Raw genomic sequence first — 17,431 nt, forward strand, 5'->3', positions numbered from 1 at the left:
AGAGCTGCTTGTCTCACTCGCGACTTTGCGACGTCGCTTGCGTCTGCGCCGCTTCCTGCGACTCGTCTCTGAGCGTACCGCTTGCAGCTCAAGGTCGCTAACACTCTCACTGCCCTCGTCAGCTGTCGACGCCGCTCCGTCTAGATGATTTTCGAAAAAACCACCTATTTCACACTCTAGATCGGCGGACAGCTTGACGCTCTTAGCAACACTGTGCAGCTGCTTTCCCTCAAACACTCTAGCTCGCATTGCTGAGAGCTGTCTGCTACTGCACTGATATCCCCGCTACCTACTTTCGCTGCTTCTGAGCTTTCTTCAGTGTCCTTGCGTACTTCCACACTGTTTGCAAAATCCACCGTTGCGACAAACACAGTTGAGGTCTGTGCCAGATTGTCTACAGCTATCCTAGCTGTTTAGCTAGCATTTAACTGGCACAGCACCTCGTCGCACTCGCTCTGGCCTTTGTCGGCCGCTTTACTCAACGCAGCATCATTCTCAGCGCTCAAACTCGGTTCGGCTTTGAAACTGCTGCTATTTTCACACGTGCTAGCCTTCTCTTTGGCTCTAAACTGCACCTCACTCATTTGATTATCGCACTTCTCGTGCGCTACAGCTTCGAATGGCTGAATCTTTCGCCTCATTGCCTCGTTTTTCTGTTCTAATTGTTCGAGCACCAAGGCGCGTGCTCGATCACGCTCTTTTCTACCCCTTATTTCCTTTTCTTTTCTTTCCCGTTCCTTTCGTTTCCGTTCCTCTCGTTCGCGTTCCTCTCGCTCCCGTTTCTCCTTTTCCTGTTTTTCAAAAATTTCTACTGCGTTTTGAATCTCGTCCTCACTGGTTTTTTGCACAATCAGCATCCAAATCGCTGTCCTACCCATTCATTCCTCTATTTCAATGCCTAGATGCTTACTCACACACAAAAGTTCATCTCTTAGCATTGCCTTCCACGACATGATTACCGTTGTACTTTGGTCCTGCATCTCACACATAATTAGGGGATCCCTACAACTCAAAACTCACAAACGGTAATCTCCCTAACCCACACACAATTCAGCTTCTAATAAACTCACACAATTGAAGCCTGGAAAGTCAAAGCAAAGACCAAGCACTCACCACAGCACAGCACCATGTCGTGAAGTCCATCTCACCGCTGCCAACCAGTTGTTAAGGTTGGGAAGGAAGGAACGCTGGAGGATACGGAAAACAAAACGGGGGTTTATGACATCATTTACACATATTTACAGAAAAGAAGGGTTAGTGGTTTCACAAACCACGAGCGTGGTGGTTGAACGATACATAGTTCAGAGCAAGGTTCAGAGCAACGTCCCGCACTCTGCCTCGTCGTTTTATGCCCTGTCGGGCTCCTCCTCTCCGAGTCGAACACCAATCACGCACACACAGGTGAGGGGGGCGAGCAATCAAGGTCCACGTGAACACTGCACTGTGGTGGCGCCAGCAGGGCTCTTCCGCGTCATGTGTGTGCCGCCACTCGAGAGTTCCCACGATCCTGGCAGCATACTTCAAAGGGTCCGCCGATTTTGTTCGCTCAATTAGCGGGGTGATTTGCGGTGGCCGTCAGTCTCCTCCAGGAAGAGGCTGTCTTTGTTGGCCTCTCTCGAATGGTTAACGGCGTCTTGGCGACACGACGTCTCGTCCTCCGGCTAGCACGTACAATGCCTGACGAGCATAGGCAGTCGGCCGGTCGGCTTGGTGATTGGGGATCAAAAGGGAGCGCCGCTCCTCTGTCAGCTCCGGCGCCGGCCACGCCAGCCCTCCTGTCGCCCGACGAGTCGACGAGGTCATCAGTTACGCTGCTGCTCGAAGGGACGACCAAAGGGTCCGCAATTGAAGGACGGGACTCGCCTCTGCCCGCCGCCTGGTCTGGATAATCACTCAAATACTTGACAGCGTCCGTCAGACTGGGCGCCGAAGGGATTGAGAGACGAATCCCCAGGCCAAACCTAACACCGGACACTATAAGTATAGATTTGGCTGAGCTGTTCGCCGCAGTGCCTCTCCGCAGGATGAGATTTTTCACAAAGCTCACGAGATTGTTCAGAGTCCCTCCGGTTCGATTGGCACTAAAGTCAGTTAAGCTAGGTTGCGCCATTATCCTAGACATTATTTCATATATACGGGGCCTATATATAATGGCGAATGTTTTTTTTTTCTTTGAAGGTAAAACATTCTTAAAGGAAGGTGACGCTATGGTTGTCCTTGTCCTTGATGACAATGGGATACTATGAATTATTGCTTTAGCGAGTTGCTGATTGACTAGATACAAACGAACTATTGTGACTCACACTTCTGGGGGTGTGTGGTATTAGCAGGTTTTAAGATCATCCTCAACTTTTTGAACGCGTTACGAGGAAAAAAAAAGTCACCCTGGCGAGCATGGTCACAGCGTATCTAAGCTGTGGTGAGCGCCTCTGACATGGTTGACCCATCCCTGTGCTTCGCGCCACAAGGCTGACGTCACCTGAGGCTGCAGAATTGCCGGATGGTATACCGTGTTAACAAGCAAATAGTCTTCATAAAAATAAAATCCCTTTCTTCCACTCACTCCAAAAGAAGGGGCGGGACTTCTGTGAAGAAGACCCTCAAAGGAACGAAAATGCAATTGACCCATTTCCACAAAATTCTAACAATAATAAAATATCTCTCTCATTTGGAAAACAAAGATGAAGAATGACTACACTGTACAGCAAAACTATGCGCAAGTATTTGGTTTGTAAACGCACATACTTACTCATTAGCATCATTCCGTAGTCCGAATTCGGTTGGATGCACGTTTGCCAGTGCATAATTAACATTAGTACGTTACATGTTGAATCCCTCAACGTATGCTTGGCGTCAACACACAACCACACAATGTCCTCGAACACGCTCTATCACGGAACGCAAACGTGCTATAGGCGAATGTGATGATAACAAAAATAACTATACTTGCTGAAAATGCAAATAAGTCCCCAAACCGAGACAAGTGATTGGTAAATTCCATACAAGCGACTCAACAAATTAAGAAGTCCAAATCCACTTAATGTAAGCGGGACTGGAGACGGGTGGGCGGCGCAATCGCTGCTTCCTTCCCTTCACTACGCGACGTCGCGGATTGCCTTACTAATACAGGTCACCCTAGATTACGACGTACCTCCAAACCATATCACTGTGAAACCCTGGAGTTTATTATATGGCTCACATAGAAGGAATTCTAGAGCATCGAAGAAGGAGTGACTTAACTGGCGACGTGCTGTACTGATGACAACGAACCTTGTTGCATAAAGTCGAGACGCGTGGCGTACATATCACGCGGAACAAAAGCTACCTACGGTCGCATATTGAGCTCACAAGCGACCGCGATCGTGCCTTCCCTTCACCCTCCATGAGCCTAAAATGGAGTCGGGACTCACGCATCTTTGGCCTCCTTGGATTCCTTGGCCTTCTGGGTTTCAGTGGTGTCCTTCTTCCTCCTGAACATGGCGTTAGATTTTAGGAGGGCCCCGTATGCGGCCGCAAATTTTGAAAGGGTAGGAAGCCAATGGCGCCCGCCGCAACCGAAGATTTTTTCGGTGCGAGGCTTCGGAATCGCCGCAGAGCGCGCGCTGTTCGCGAGGCCTGCCCTGGTGCCTGTGTCTCGAGCCCTGCAGTGGCGCCCCCTTGATTCTCTGGTTTGTTTCTCCTGCCCACACTCTCTTGTGAACAGCACTTTCATACTACTTTTCTTGGCGATGAAGTGGAGGCCACGCACCAAAATAGCGTGAACATATAACACTAATGAATTTTAACACCACAACTGCACCTGCCTTTTGTACTTGACTGACAAAAAACTATACTACTGCGTTTTCTACAAAAAAGCTTCACGAGAGAGAACGCAGTACATACCAATGGGGCAGTTACGTTTGTTTTATTTTTTGTCGTCTTTTTAATAATAATAGTAATGTTAACATAATCGTAATAATATAATTATGGATCATCTCACCGAAGGGAACCCTGGTGGAATGTGAAGTAGCAGCAGTGCGTACGGCATTGACCCGGTTGAAACGGGCGTCGACGCGGGTGCTCGAAGAATGGTTTGAAGCGAAACGTATTGTAGCGTTTACTCGAGTTAACATTTGCACGAAAAGCAAAGACACGGGATGCTGGTTGGGTTTTTTGTAAGTTTCATCGCAGAAAGACTGCTCGCTCAAACGTTGCGAGTGGTGGAGAGGGTGAAGCGAGTGAGATGACACGCGGCGAGTGGTGATAGGCTAGAGAGAGAGTGACGTCAACGCGCGTGCACTGCAAGGGAAGGCGTGATCTACTTCGCACCGCATCCAATAATAATAATAATAATAATAATAATAATAATAATAATAATAATAATAATAATAATAATAATAATAATAAAAAGATTTTTTTCATTTGCTCTCTCTTTATGTGGTTTTGCTTACACTAGTCATATTATAATACAACTTCATTACACATAGTTATAATGCTCACAGAAAAAATGCACTACACTTTCTTGGTCAATCTCCCTGAGTGGGTGTGAGCTATGAGTCCAGGGAAATAAACAAATAAGGAGAAGAAAGGTCCCAACATCATGATAACAGGCACGCTCCAGTGAAGGGTTCTGGAAATTTCGACTATATGGTCGCCCACTGCCACCACACATGACACGGGCCTTCACCACTTCAGCTACATTGAAATGATACCGCCACTGCGTATCCTCGATCTTCGTGTCATGAGCCAAGCATACTGCCCTACAGCGCAGAGTAGATTCAGTAAAATGAGTTAGTGCCTGTTCCGTTCTAATTGCGAGGAATCAGCGCAAGGCGAGGAGAGGAAGCATATCAAACAAATTATGTCACCGTAGTGCCCAAAATAGGCTGTTCGTGGTGCGCTAATGTGGAGCTGAAATGCACACCTGCAGGTCTAAAACTATGAGGGACGTGAAGTGTTTGAGAATTTCTAGATTTGTCAGTGGGAACATAACCTCCAAATAATTGTTCCACAAAGAAGTTGGCATTGAAAGCTACACAGTTCATAAGAAGCATTAGTAGCATCACGCAGTAAGTATGCACGAATTCTCAATTGTAACGAAGAACTTGCACCCCCCCCCCCCCCTATGTGACTGTGCCCCTCCCTTATAGGAGGTGGGGCGATTCTCATGTCCTCCTTGTGCGCACGCCTATACCGGCGCCTGCCGTTGACGTCCAACAACAGATATAGCCAGTCATTGCCTATAGCTGAGCGAAATCGAGAGATGCGTTTGCATCATATGCGCTTGTTGCACCGGGAGTGGCGCCGCGCTCCATACATTCTGCTCTAACAATACACAGTCAGCACACTAGCGCGCTTAGTAATCACAGCGACAAGGAGTGACCGAGTTTTATCTCACGCTCTCAAGGTCACGACGCGCGCTTACCGTAGCTTTTTTGCGAAATGTTCACATAAGCTTTCGGACAGAATTCATGCACGGTCTATTATTCACAAAAAATGCTACTACCTGGTACTTCACAAGATTAATTATAGGAGAGAGTTTTCAGCTTGACCATTCGTTGACATGAAGCGTTGATCAATGGAGGTTCGAAGACTGTTTCCTACGCCTATATCTCCACACACATTTTACTCGGAAACGAGTTTGAAGGCAATGACTTTTTTATGGGCGAAGCTTCTTATAGCGGCACCCGTTCGTCCTTCGTGGTCGTAGTAGCAGTGTGTAACAAGTATAACATTTTGACCTCCATGGTGTTGCCGGTGAGAGATTTCTTCTGTGCGTTGTTGAACAATAAAAGATAGTGCTTAATGTATATGGCAATGGCTGCTAAGGGGGAACGAGAGACAGGAAAATTAGGCTTTTAGTTAACGCGCACGCTGCGATCTCCATTAGCAGCCATAAGCATGTACATGGAGCACTATCTGACAAGAAAGGGTTGCTACGTTATACTCCCTGGGTGTAACCTCCTTAGTTTTAGAAAGGTTTAGCGAGCGTTGAGCCGCAGTGCCATGAATACAATGAACTAGTATATACCATGAACTCGAGGTGGTCAAAGGTGGGAAGTAGACCCGAAGCGCAAGCCGTAAGAAAATGTGCGTGTGCCACCTTCCGTTTAGTCCTTGGAATGTCCACTGTATGGCGGTGCTTCTATATGGGGAATATATGATGAAAAGATGCGAGATGGTGGTACTTGGAGTTTTTAATAGATGGACGAATGGGCACACAGACAGACGCATGGATGGACGCATAAACGGACGCAGGGGTGGATGCATGGACGAACGCAGGGACGGACGCACGAACAGACGCACGCACGGACGGTCACACAGACGAATGCATGGACGAACGGAAGCAAGGACGAATGGACGGACGAATGCTTCGCCCCACTCTCCATCATTCACTCCGTGGATATGCTGCCATTATTTTATGTTGATAGTTTGTTGTTGATGATTTATGTTGATGCAAGTTATTAGCGTTGGGCGCCTACGTGTTTTTTGCCGTGGGTGGCGAGGCGGGCTTGTTGGTTGGTCATAAATGTACAAGTTGAGCACACCAAAGGATATGTTTCTCTCGTGCCCGTCACCCGTGCAGGTTTAATTTTCTCGATTTTCTTATGACTATACTGCCGTAGGGGCGCCCGCCGCTATCACTCGGTGATCGGTGAAAGAAAGGAGGCGACGGCAGTCCAGGCGATAGGCAAGCAAGAAAAGCCCCGCCATTTATTTCGCAGCGGTTCAAGTAGCAACTGTGACGTCAGTACCACGTGTTTCCATACATGGGCCAGGCATGGTGAATCAGTGCGTCATGTAGGAGCGCGCTTTCAGCACCCGGGAAACACATTCCGGCACATCCCCCCTTTTGCGAAGTAACAGTGGTTTTGCGCGTGGAATTCAGGACGCTCACACATGAACAAAGCCTAGACAGGTAGTGGTAACGAACCATGAACAAAAACTTACTCATAAATACCGTAGCGAACCGGTCGCTTAACCATTCTGCCAGACCTGGTCACAGTCACGGACGCGGAAGGTACTGACGTGGAAATCACAGCCTTAGAATCTGTAGGCACTGAAGCTGACGTTGAGGCGGTGGGTGGCGCCCTTTCCGTCGAAACCAAGTCGGCTGGCTCACTTTCGTTTGGGAACTCGTAGCTGCCTTCACACTGCCTCTGTTGTGGCATGCGGTTTAGCAATCGTCTATTACACCGCAGCGTAATCCCATCCTCGGTTCGTAGTATGTAGAAACGGGTAGTAGCGGCTGTCGATAGCACAGTTCCTCTGGCTTTCATATTCGTTACCCAAACAGAATCACCTGGTGTTAGTTTATTCAACTTCCTGTCTGGGTGGCGTTTGTTCTACTGTGCTTGTAACTTTTTGTTGGCTCTGTCTTTGGTTGCAAGAGTAAGCAGCGGTGGCATGCACTGGACCACGGAGCTGCGGTGCCATTGAAAATCTTGCCCGAAGGCGCCAGCCCATAAGGATTTCCGCCGGGTTAGAGCCGAGGACGCCTGGAGTGCCGTGTAGGCAAGAAGAGCCAAGTATGGGTCCTTGGATTTGAGTATCAGGCGCTTAATCATTTGAACCATGCGTTCTACTTCCCCATTAGCCTGAGGGTACCTAGGGCTTGCAGTGACGTGACCAAAGCCGTAATCATGGGCAAACTTCTCAAACTCGGTACAAGAAAACTGTGGTCCATTATCTGTCACCACAGTCTCCGGAATGCCATGACGTGCAAAAATGCTTTTTAGCATTTCTATAACCACACCAGTTTTCGTTGAGGGAAGAAGGGCTACTTCCGGATACCGCGACAGGTTGTCGACCACGACAAGGTAGTGACAGTTGTTGACAAAACACAAGTCGATCCCAACTCGTTCCCACGCGAAACTTGGCGTTAAGGTTGAGATCAACGGCTCACAGTTCTGGGTGACGAATCACGCTCAAGTAACACATTCTTTTACTGACCGTGCGAGTTGTTCGCCGAGGCCTGGCCACCAGATTAGTTATTTCGCCAAAGATCTTGTCTTTGAGATGCCCTGATGCCCATCATGGAGCTTGGTTAGTACTGCTTTTCTTAGGCATTGAGGTACTACCAATCTAGTCCCCTTTAGCAACATGTCATTGCATTAGGCAATTACGGTACGTTACTGCCAGTACGAAGATAGGTAGCAAGGAAGTTTTGGTTTTTCTGGCCAGCCGTGGCGACACAACTTCAGCAAGGCCTGACAAACAACGTCCGTCTTTTGATCATCACGTACTCTGTTAACAAAATTGTCGCCCGTTTGAAGCCCTTGAACACAAGATTTAAGAAATGACGAGACTTCCGAGACGGTCAGTTCACCGGCGAGTTTATCTGCTTTCATCCGCGCGCGTGAAAGAGTGTCCGCCGTAATCAAGCTTTTGCCGGGAACGTACACAATTTTAAATAGGTACCACATCAACCGCATTCTGTAGCGCTGCACTCTTGGCATCAACAAATCGATAGGCATTTTACCGAGCAACGAGACAAGAGGTTTACGGTCCGTTTCGAACCTCACCTCGATACATCGTATATATTCGTCGAATCTTTTGGCAGCCCATGTTAATGCTAGTGCCTCCTTTTCGACTTGCGCATAGCGCTGCTCGGTTTTGGTCAGTGACCTTGAAGCGAACGCTATCGGGCGGCGCTCACCATTACGTTGTTTTTGGAAAAAGACGGCCCGAGACTAAACGAGGAGGCATCCGCCGAAATAATTGTGGGATCGTGGATCGTACATGGCCATACGTTTTACCTAGCAGATAAGAGCTTTTAAGCTATCGAAAGCTGTGTTCTGAGATGGACCCCAAACCCATTCGGTCTCTTTCTGCAAAAGCGCCCGTAGTAGGGCAGTGGTTTGCGCTAAAAGTTCGGCAAAAAGCGGCCTATAGGTGATTGGCCATGCCGAGAACACTGCGCACTGGTGAAATATTCGAGGGCGGATTCAGCTCTTTAATGGCTCTGAGTATAGCCGGATCAAGCTGTACGCCTTCTTCACTTGGAAAGTGACCCAAAAATCTCATGCTTCGTGCTCCAAATACACACTTTGCATTGCTAAGCGTAACGTTAGACTGGACTAACCTAGCTAAGACATTCGATAGCCTAGAGTCATGATGCTCTTTGCTGTCGCCAAATATGAGAATATCGTCCATCAGGTTAACGACACCAGGAAGGCCTGCCAGGATTTCAAACATTCTCCTTTGAAAGTACTCTGGGGCTGAAGTAATACCAAACGGCAACCTAGTGAAACAGTAGCGCCCAAACGGCGAAATGAACAGTAGTTCTGAGGCTTTGCCGATTCGTGGTGGAATCCGGAATTTGTGTCTAGTTTGGAAAACCATTTCACGCCGGCAATTGAGCCTAGTGCTTGGTCTACAGTAGGCAACGTATACCTTTCTATTAGGACAAACTTGTTCAACTGGGTAAGGTCAACACAGATATGATGAAAAGATGCGAGATGGCGGTACTTGGAGGGTTCACCAGATGGGCGGACGGATGCATGGGAAACGCAAGGATGGACACACAGACGGGCGGAAGCACGGAAGGGCTGAAGGATGCTTCGCCCCCTCCCTCATCAATATGGACTCCATGGATATGCTGTCATTGTTTTTCTTGACGAGTGATTCACGAAAGAAATAACCCTGAAGAGTGAATTCCAGACATTGCCATTGCGGTTAGCTCATGCGTAAGTGCAAGAAAAAAGAAGAAAAAGCTTTTATTTTATTTGGTTAAATGTCAGATTACCCGAAGCCCATTGTTAGTCGCTGCTACACGCTCCTTCAGCCGCCATTTGTGAAGTGCCTTCTTGTCGCCTACACTCGCACAAACGCTATTCTGGAATGCTATCACCATTACGCAAGCCAACTCTTTCTACTCTTGGAAGTTTTCAGCGTCGCGCACATGGCTTTCCAGTCAGCGCAGCGGCGTCATGCATTGCCTGAGTGTACTCCCAGCAGAGTTCATTTTACAAAGTTCCATCTTCTTTGGAGCGGTTCGCCGACGTCTATTCAAAGCGGTGCGCGCTTCCTACCAGCAGCTCGACGGAGTTAGATCGTTTTATCCAGGCGCATATCAGCGTTCGCTCTCTGAAAGAGAAAAAAAATACACTGTTCTTCATTCACATTTGGTTCGATTTTTTTAACTCAGTGCTGATATTTTGCACCGCTGAGAAGTTTGTATGTAGTGCGACGCCGATCCCGCGGTGCGCACAGAAATACACAAACTTTCATCGAGAGACAGAAAGAGAGAGATACAGGGAACAATGCCCCGAAAAAAATTTTTGCCGCACTATATATGAATCAGATTATTCTTTCATCCGATTTTAGCTATAAACAACTGCAGCTCATAACCATATCGAGTTTTAGCGGCGAAGTTCTTTACAGCGGCACCCATTCGTCCCTCGTCGTTGTGCGTAACCAGTCGTACGCTTTGACCTGCAAGGTGGCGCCAGTGGGAGATTTCTCCTGTGCGTTGTTGAACAATGAAAAATTCGCAGCGTGCGCGTTAACTAAAAGCCGAATTCTCCTGTCTCTCATTCCCCATCAGCAGCCATTGGCATGTACATTGAGCACTATCGGACAAGAAAAGGTTGCTTCGTTATACTCGCTGGGCGTAACCTCCTTGGTTTTAGAAAGGTTTAGCAAGCGTTGGGCCGCAGTGCGATGAATACAGTGAACTAGTATATACAATGAACTCGAGGTGGTTAAAGGTGGGAAGTAGACACGATGCGCAAGCCGTAAGAAAGTGTGCGTGTGCCACCTCTCGTTTAGTCCTTGGAATGTCCGCTGGATGGCGGTGCATATGCGGAATATATGATGAAAAGATGCGAGATGGTGGTACTTGGAGTGTTGACTAGATGGACGAACGGACACACAGGCAGATGCATGGACGGACGCATGGATCGCTGCATGGACGGATGGACGCATGGACGGGCGAAAGGGCGGATGCATGGACGAACGCAGGCACGGACGCACGGATGGACGTGCGGACGCACGAACAGACGCACGCACGGCCGGATGTACGCATGGACTGTCACACAGACGGATGGAAGGAAGAACGAATGGACGGACGGATGCTTCGCCCCACTCTCCATCATTCACCCCGTGGGTATGCTGCCATTTTTTTTTCCTCGTTCGTAGTCCTCCTTGCTCTGGTTTCACAGCTGCACACTGTATACGGGATCAATCGACTGTTTGGAAGTGATTACAGAACATTGAAGAAACCACACTAAAACATCACGGCCTAAGCACTCTGCGGAGAAACTTGACCAGCGAAGGTGAAGCGTGTGGTCCTGGTGTTTACCAGGGGTCTAATTTCAATGGTTTAGAGAATTGTTTTTTCCAGTTACTGGTTACGTCTGCCTATTAGTTTTTTTTTTCATTTTTAGTGGAACATATGCGCACGGATCTTCCGCGTACGTAGCACGGGCGAGAGAGTGTGTGTGAGGAATATTGAATCAAGGAAAGGCAAGGCGGTTACAATGACCGGCTTTGCTGCACTGCACCAGTGCACAGGATAAATGGGGAGAAAGGAGAGAGATTGACAGAATCACGCGCACACTTCGGTCGATTTCGGCTTCACTTCTAGTCCTATACAGCCTTGCTGAAAAAAAGACTAATGTTTCACGCAATCGCCAAAATCGCTGGTGCTGAAGAAAAACACTGACTTCCAGATCTGCAGGCACCGGGTTGGACTACTCACAATATTTTTTTTTCTATTGCGATAGCTACTACGTGAACACTTCAGTTGCGTGTTTGCCACCTCCGTTGCCGTGACATTCCCTTTAAGCCCAAACTCCATAAGCGCGAAAATGCACGCGACAGCGACGAGCGACGCGACGTAGATCGTCGTCGCGCGATCAGTCGCTAGCGCAGGCAAACCTCATTCACGCGACGGCTTCGGCGAGCGAATTCCACTGTTGCTGGCATGAGGCCGTCTACTCGCACCAAGAAAACCGCGTAGCGAGCGGTTTCCAATTTAAAAATAAGATATATTGTTGTGTAATGGAACGGAAAGTGTTTATTATTGCCTTGCAGCATTTTTATATGCGCATGCTTAATAAACATTGCGTTATTTCTTGTTGCGCATACGTGACTCGGGCAGGGTCACGTGCACCTATGTAGTCTTTGTCTTTTCCGGTTTTTCGCTATTGGCTGCTTGAGCCCAGCACTTCCGGGCGATGAGCGACGGTTTTCAAATCTGGAGAACCGAGCGATCGCGCGAAAACGAGCACGCGACACGTCGCGCGAACGACCTGTTTCGTCGCTCATAGCGTCGCTCGTCGCTGTCGCGTGCATTTTCGCGCTTATGGAGTTTGGCCCTTAATGTCCAAAGGCTCAGCTCGCTCTAAGTGGAAGCGAAAACGTGCGAGGGCAGCCGACGATCGCGCCTCGAGCGGAGAGGAAACGCGCAGGCAGTCTTCTGCCGCTAGACTCGAGGAGTCTCGTGCAGTGGGGGAAGGGGGGGGGCTGCGTCGTTCTTGTAGGAACTGTGTGCTTTGAGCTAGAGTTACTGTATACTAGACGCTGTATACTAGCTAGAGTTACTGTATGCTCGGGTTACTGTATACAGTAACTCTAGCGCGCATGGACAAGTAGCGGCCTCCTGCGGCGATCTTTGTAACGAGCACGCCATGTTCAAATCTGCCAATGGCTGTAGATGGGCTTCCTACGTGTGATTTTTGGGCATATTCCGTGATTTGTCGAGAGAAGAGAAAGCAATTTTCAACTGACTTTTATAATTTATTGTCCATCCTAGGCCACGTGCTGCGCTACAATATTTGGCTCGCGTGTTGTAGGGAGCCTCTACAACCTGACCATGCTCAAAAAGTGTTGTAGGATCCCTTTAAGCGCTTCAGTAGGTCTACGGCGCCTACCGCTGTTTACAAAGATAGAAAATGTCTATACAGAGTGTTCTAGAAGTAGTCTATAGCTAAATATTGACTCGTCTTGGCGGAGGGCCCAGGTGGCCGAGATTTCTTCTATCTGCGGTGCTCGGAACAACACGCTCCTTCACACATGTTTGTTATCTCTAGAGTGTGCAATTTGCCTGGCGATCAAGACACGACGTGCGCAAGTGGATATAGTGCGCGCCAAGTAACTGATGACACATCGCTTGATGCATGTGCATTATATGCGCAGTCACATATGTTGGGCAGGCCAGTGATAAAAAAAAAATGGTGAGAACACCCAACACATGCATGCCGTCACTCCCAAGAAGATTGTCAGTAGGACCAAGTTGCGCGTTGGCTTTTTCATGCATCGGTTGAGGTATGCATTGTACAGCGTAAGATTATACTGGCGCGGACGATACCATTGCCAATGACATCGTAAATTTGTACTGCACATAAAGGGGTAAAAAACTTGGGAAGACGCTTGAGCTTCACCTTCATGAGTTAAAAAAAAAGCGAAAGCATCTCCATGCGCATCGCCTTCTTAAGTGTTATAGCCTAGCTTCGGTTCTCAGCGCTTGCCTCAGCTGTGCTGTAAGAAATCGAACGACTGCGAGCGTGATATTGCCCATTACAAAGCACCGTATAGTGTACTGCAAGTAAAATTGTGACCACTACTGCGTAACTGTTCTTTTCCGAATCAGTGAGGGGGCCTACCACGCGCCCATAGGGCAACACACGAACATATGATTGAGCGCTTCGGAATGGGTACAGGTTACGTAATTCACATGTACTGACACCTAGCACGATGCTACGCTTCTGCCATGCAATTAAGCCCCGTTGCATCGGTCTAGTGGCTGACGCACTCAGCTGCTGACCCGCAGGTCGCGGGTTTGAATCCCGAATCCCGCAACAGTTACATAACCTCTTGAGTTCCTTATTTTTTTCTGTTGCATGGTTTTCTGTTTCATCGCAGTAAAAGAATGTCGCAAAGGTCGACTCATGACAACAAAAAACACTGACAATGTAGAGCACCGTATACAATTCACCCGACGAGAAAGCAGTTACCTAATGGGAGGAGCACCTGCTTGTCACCCAGATGTGCTGGGTTCAATTCTCTCTCGGCTGCATTTTCGATGGAGGCGAAAATGCTGTAGCCACGTGTGCTTTGATTTGGGTGCACGTTAAGAACCCCAGGCAGTGGAAATTTCCGGAGTCCTCCACTACAGTGTCTCTCATTATCATACGGTGGTTTTGGGATGGTAAAACCCACCTATCAATCAATGCCATGCAATAAGGCATGACATTGATTGATAGGCTGCAATAAAAGACATGCAATAAAGAGCCTCTGAACCAAAGCGAGTTCAAAGGGAGAAAAGTAGCTTACTCGTAGCACTCACTGCATTTTCTACAAGCGTTACCTTTTCCTTGCCACTAATTGTTCATAAAACACGTGAGATTTAAGCACAAAGTGTCGATCAAGTCAAGAGTTCGCACTGTTTGAATACACACTGCTATTCTTACTTGCGCCATTGCCAACGCAGACCACGAAGTGAAATCAGTTTACCTTGCAAGATAGTCATTCGAGACAAAATAGAATGGGCACACAACTGTATGGAAGAGTAGGAGACAATTCACAACATAAATCTCTCGCACATAGACCAATGGAGCGCTTGTTTTATCCTTCAGTCACGTGAACGTACTGCTGGCATCGCGAATTGTGCCACAAAGCCGAGAATAAAGCGTTTGTTCTCAATATTTTCCGACGTTGTTTAGGGGGCTCTTCAAGGCGGCGTTAAGAACACTTCTGCGACTTCACAACATTCGTATTGCTTTTTTTTGTTTTTTTACGAATACCCGTAGCGTGGTTCTGTGATAGAAACATAGACCTAATATACTGGCTCTGGAGAAAAAGCTCTTTCTAGGGCTCATTCATTAAAAACCTTCAACTACTCGGGCGCCGCCAAAATGCAACGTTCACTCGCACTTGCTACTACATGCTTCAATGACCTCTTGAGTCCCTTATTTTTTTCTGTTGCATGCTTTTCTGTTTCATTGCAGTAAAAGAATGTCACAATGGTCGACTCGTCACAACAAACAACACTGTCAATGTAGAGCACCATATACAATTCACCCAACGGGAAAGCAGCTACCTAATGGGAGGAGCACCTGCTTGTCATGCAGATGGCCTGGATTCAATTCTCTCTCGGACCAAAGTTTTTTTGTTATTTTATTTTTTAGACCTCTTGATTCTTCGGTCACGAACAGCTGATTTTTTATTCAAAACCGATGATGCCAACACCAAAACACTTGCGCCTCAGTATTATTTAGCTTTACCAATCAAATATAGAGGATAGGAGCCATTTTTATGGGAAGGCAAACACTGAGGTAAATCAGGCAGAAGAAAAGCACTGCTGTTGCTGCAGATGGGTTCAGCCAAGGTAATTGCTGAAGCAATATTTTTTTTCCTGATTCTGTTGATATTCTACAAACCACCGTGTCATCGTTCTAGGCATCAAATGAATAAAAAAGCTATTTAGGTCATTCGGGGCATCAACTATCGCGCCAAGTGGAAGTTTTCGAAAAATATATTACACCTTTTTTGTTGTTTGTTTTGGTAGAGTCAAATGCGTCAAGCAGGAGAAGTTTACAAGATAGCTGTTTGGGCTTGTTGGTTTGGCATGACACAAGATGAAAGTGCAAAAGATGAAGACAGGGATGAAGCTTAACACACATGAGTGCTGTGTGTGTCAAGCCACTTCTCTGTCTTCATTTTTTTCACTTTCACACTGCTTCAGGCAAGAAGATACCGATTGATGGACGAAAAAGAGCCAAAGGTTAGACAACAAAACTTTGTTTCACACATCTTTTCTAGACTTTGCGTAAATGAGATTCGAATCTCGGTACTCTGCGTCTCTTCTAGAAAGTTTTGCAGGTGGCACGAACCAAGCGACATCTTTGTAGTGATGACCTCCGCGGTCAACACTATCACACACGGGGAAGCAGTCTTTGAGAGACATATTTATTTACATAACACATAGATGTGTACACCATTCCAAAATTAACAGCGATGCACCATGAAGAAAAAACTGTGGCCAGGATTTCTACAAGACCTCGTTGAAGAAGCTCAAACCAAGGTGCAATACTGTGATGCAAAGAAAATAGAAATGTTACAAAAGGCAGAGATTGATAAACAAACGGCTACTGTAGGGAATGTATACAGACAGTCAAATTGGCACCTGAAGAGATATACATGTGTAAAACAGAGGAGAATCATTTACAGGCAGAAAGTAGCTAAAGAAATGAGGTAACAGCTATAAAACAATGTTCCCTAAAATAGGAACATGATAAGAGAGGCCACTAAAGAGAAAGAACAGTTGGAAAAAAAGATGCTTAAAGATTCTCACCAAGTTTTAATATATATAGTATATATAATATACCTTTTTAGTCACCATGTATAGTATACAAACTTTTTTTTTCAGCACTATACAAGTTTGAGAAACACACATAAAACAGTTTCGCACGGTTTCATGCTTCTACAGCGAGAACAACTAACAATATATTTTCCTTTTTTGTTTATTTCTTCAGTATCTGCACCAGAGACATCAGTTCTCGGCTTTCGCCGGCCCCGTTTGATTTCCCATATATAGCCCCATTCACATTAAAACATGGCTGCTTAGTAAAACAGCGCCAGAAAGCACTCGGCCTTTGCCTTTTCACAAGAACACGTAGAAATGAATGAGAGAAACAACACTCTCGTAGAGCGCACAGTTTGCGCCACACTCCGTCGAACCAACAGCTGGAAAAACAGCTCGGCGCATTGGCTCCCACAAACAAATAGGCATCATGCAACAACCTCAAAACGCACCGCATCCATCACGTATACAGCCAACACCTTTCAATGAATACACGCAAAAACGCGCACTCCTGCACCTCCGGTGACATACAAAACATCAAAAACTCGGCCCAGCCGAAAAACAAAAAAACAAGCACATGCACAAAAAAAGAACACGTTAGCTTCTTCATTTTGATTTACATTCAGAATGGCACCCTAATTTCTCTAATTGTTAATAATCATAAATAAAAGCTAGTACAATTTAAAAAATTTTTGATACTGACCCACCTTCTCTGAATGAACCAGTGTTTAAAAAAAAAAGTTATGCCACGCAATTTCAGCGGAACAAGCGTTTTAATTTTTTCACAAGGAGACAGGAAATGATGCTGAACACTTCACGTCGCGTTGATTTGTGCCATGTTGACTAAAAGATACCCTTATCCTTACATCTAAACAAAGGAAGGCCAGTCCACGTTTCGGAGCCAAGCTTTGGCGCTCCAACATTTACCAACAGCTTTATCATCATCCTTGCCTCCCTGCCCACAAAAAAAAAAAAAAGAAGAGTTGCGATTGCTGACTCAATCAAAAGTTGCTTATCATCTGAAATAACCTGGGCGCATCCCTTCATCTCCTAACGTCCCGTGATGCATACCTAAGCAGATCACTAGTCAGCATATGCTCCATTGTGAAAACGTGGCACCTGCATGCGTTACACGATGCCAAC

The 17,431-nt window shown here is 46.8% G+C and overlaps 1 protein-coding gene across 6 annotated transcripts in view; it reads right to left on the minus strand.

Moving 5' to 3' along the window:
- LOC142813963 (uncharacterized) overlaps window positions 1–3,631 on the minus strand; it is a 37,388-nt gene extending 33,757 nt beyond the window's left edge. For 5 of the 6 annotated variants that reach the window (XM_075891921.1, XM_075891922.1, XM_075891918.1 and 2 more), the window contains exon 1: window positions 3,411–3,595. In XM_075891921.1, coding sequence (XP_075748036.1) covers window positions 3,411–3,478 — 68 coding nt within the window. In that variant the 5' untranslated portion in view covers window positions 3,479–3,595. Of the gene's footprint in view, window positions 1–3,410 lie in introns of all 6 variants that reach the window. The other variant, XM_075891923.1, reaches the window with a different exon arrangement.
- Between the last annotated feature and the right edge of the window lie 13,800 nt (window positions 3,632–17,431).

The sequence above is a fragment of the Rhipicephalus microplus genome, chromosome 4 (assembly GCF_043290135.1).
Source record: "Rhipicephalus microplus isolate Deutch F79 chromosome 4, USDA_Rmic, whole genome shotgun sequence".
NCBI lineage: Eukaryota > Metazoa > Arthropoda > Arachnida > Ixodida > Ixodidae > Rhipicephalus > Rhipicephalus microplus.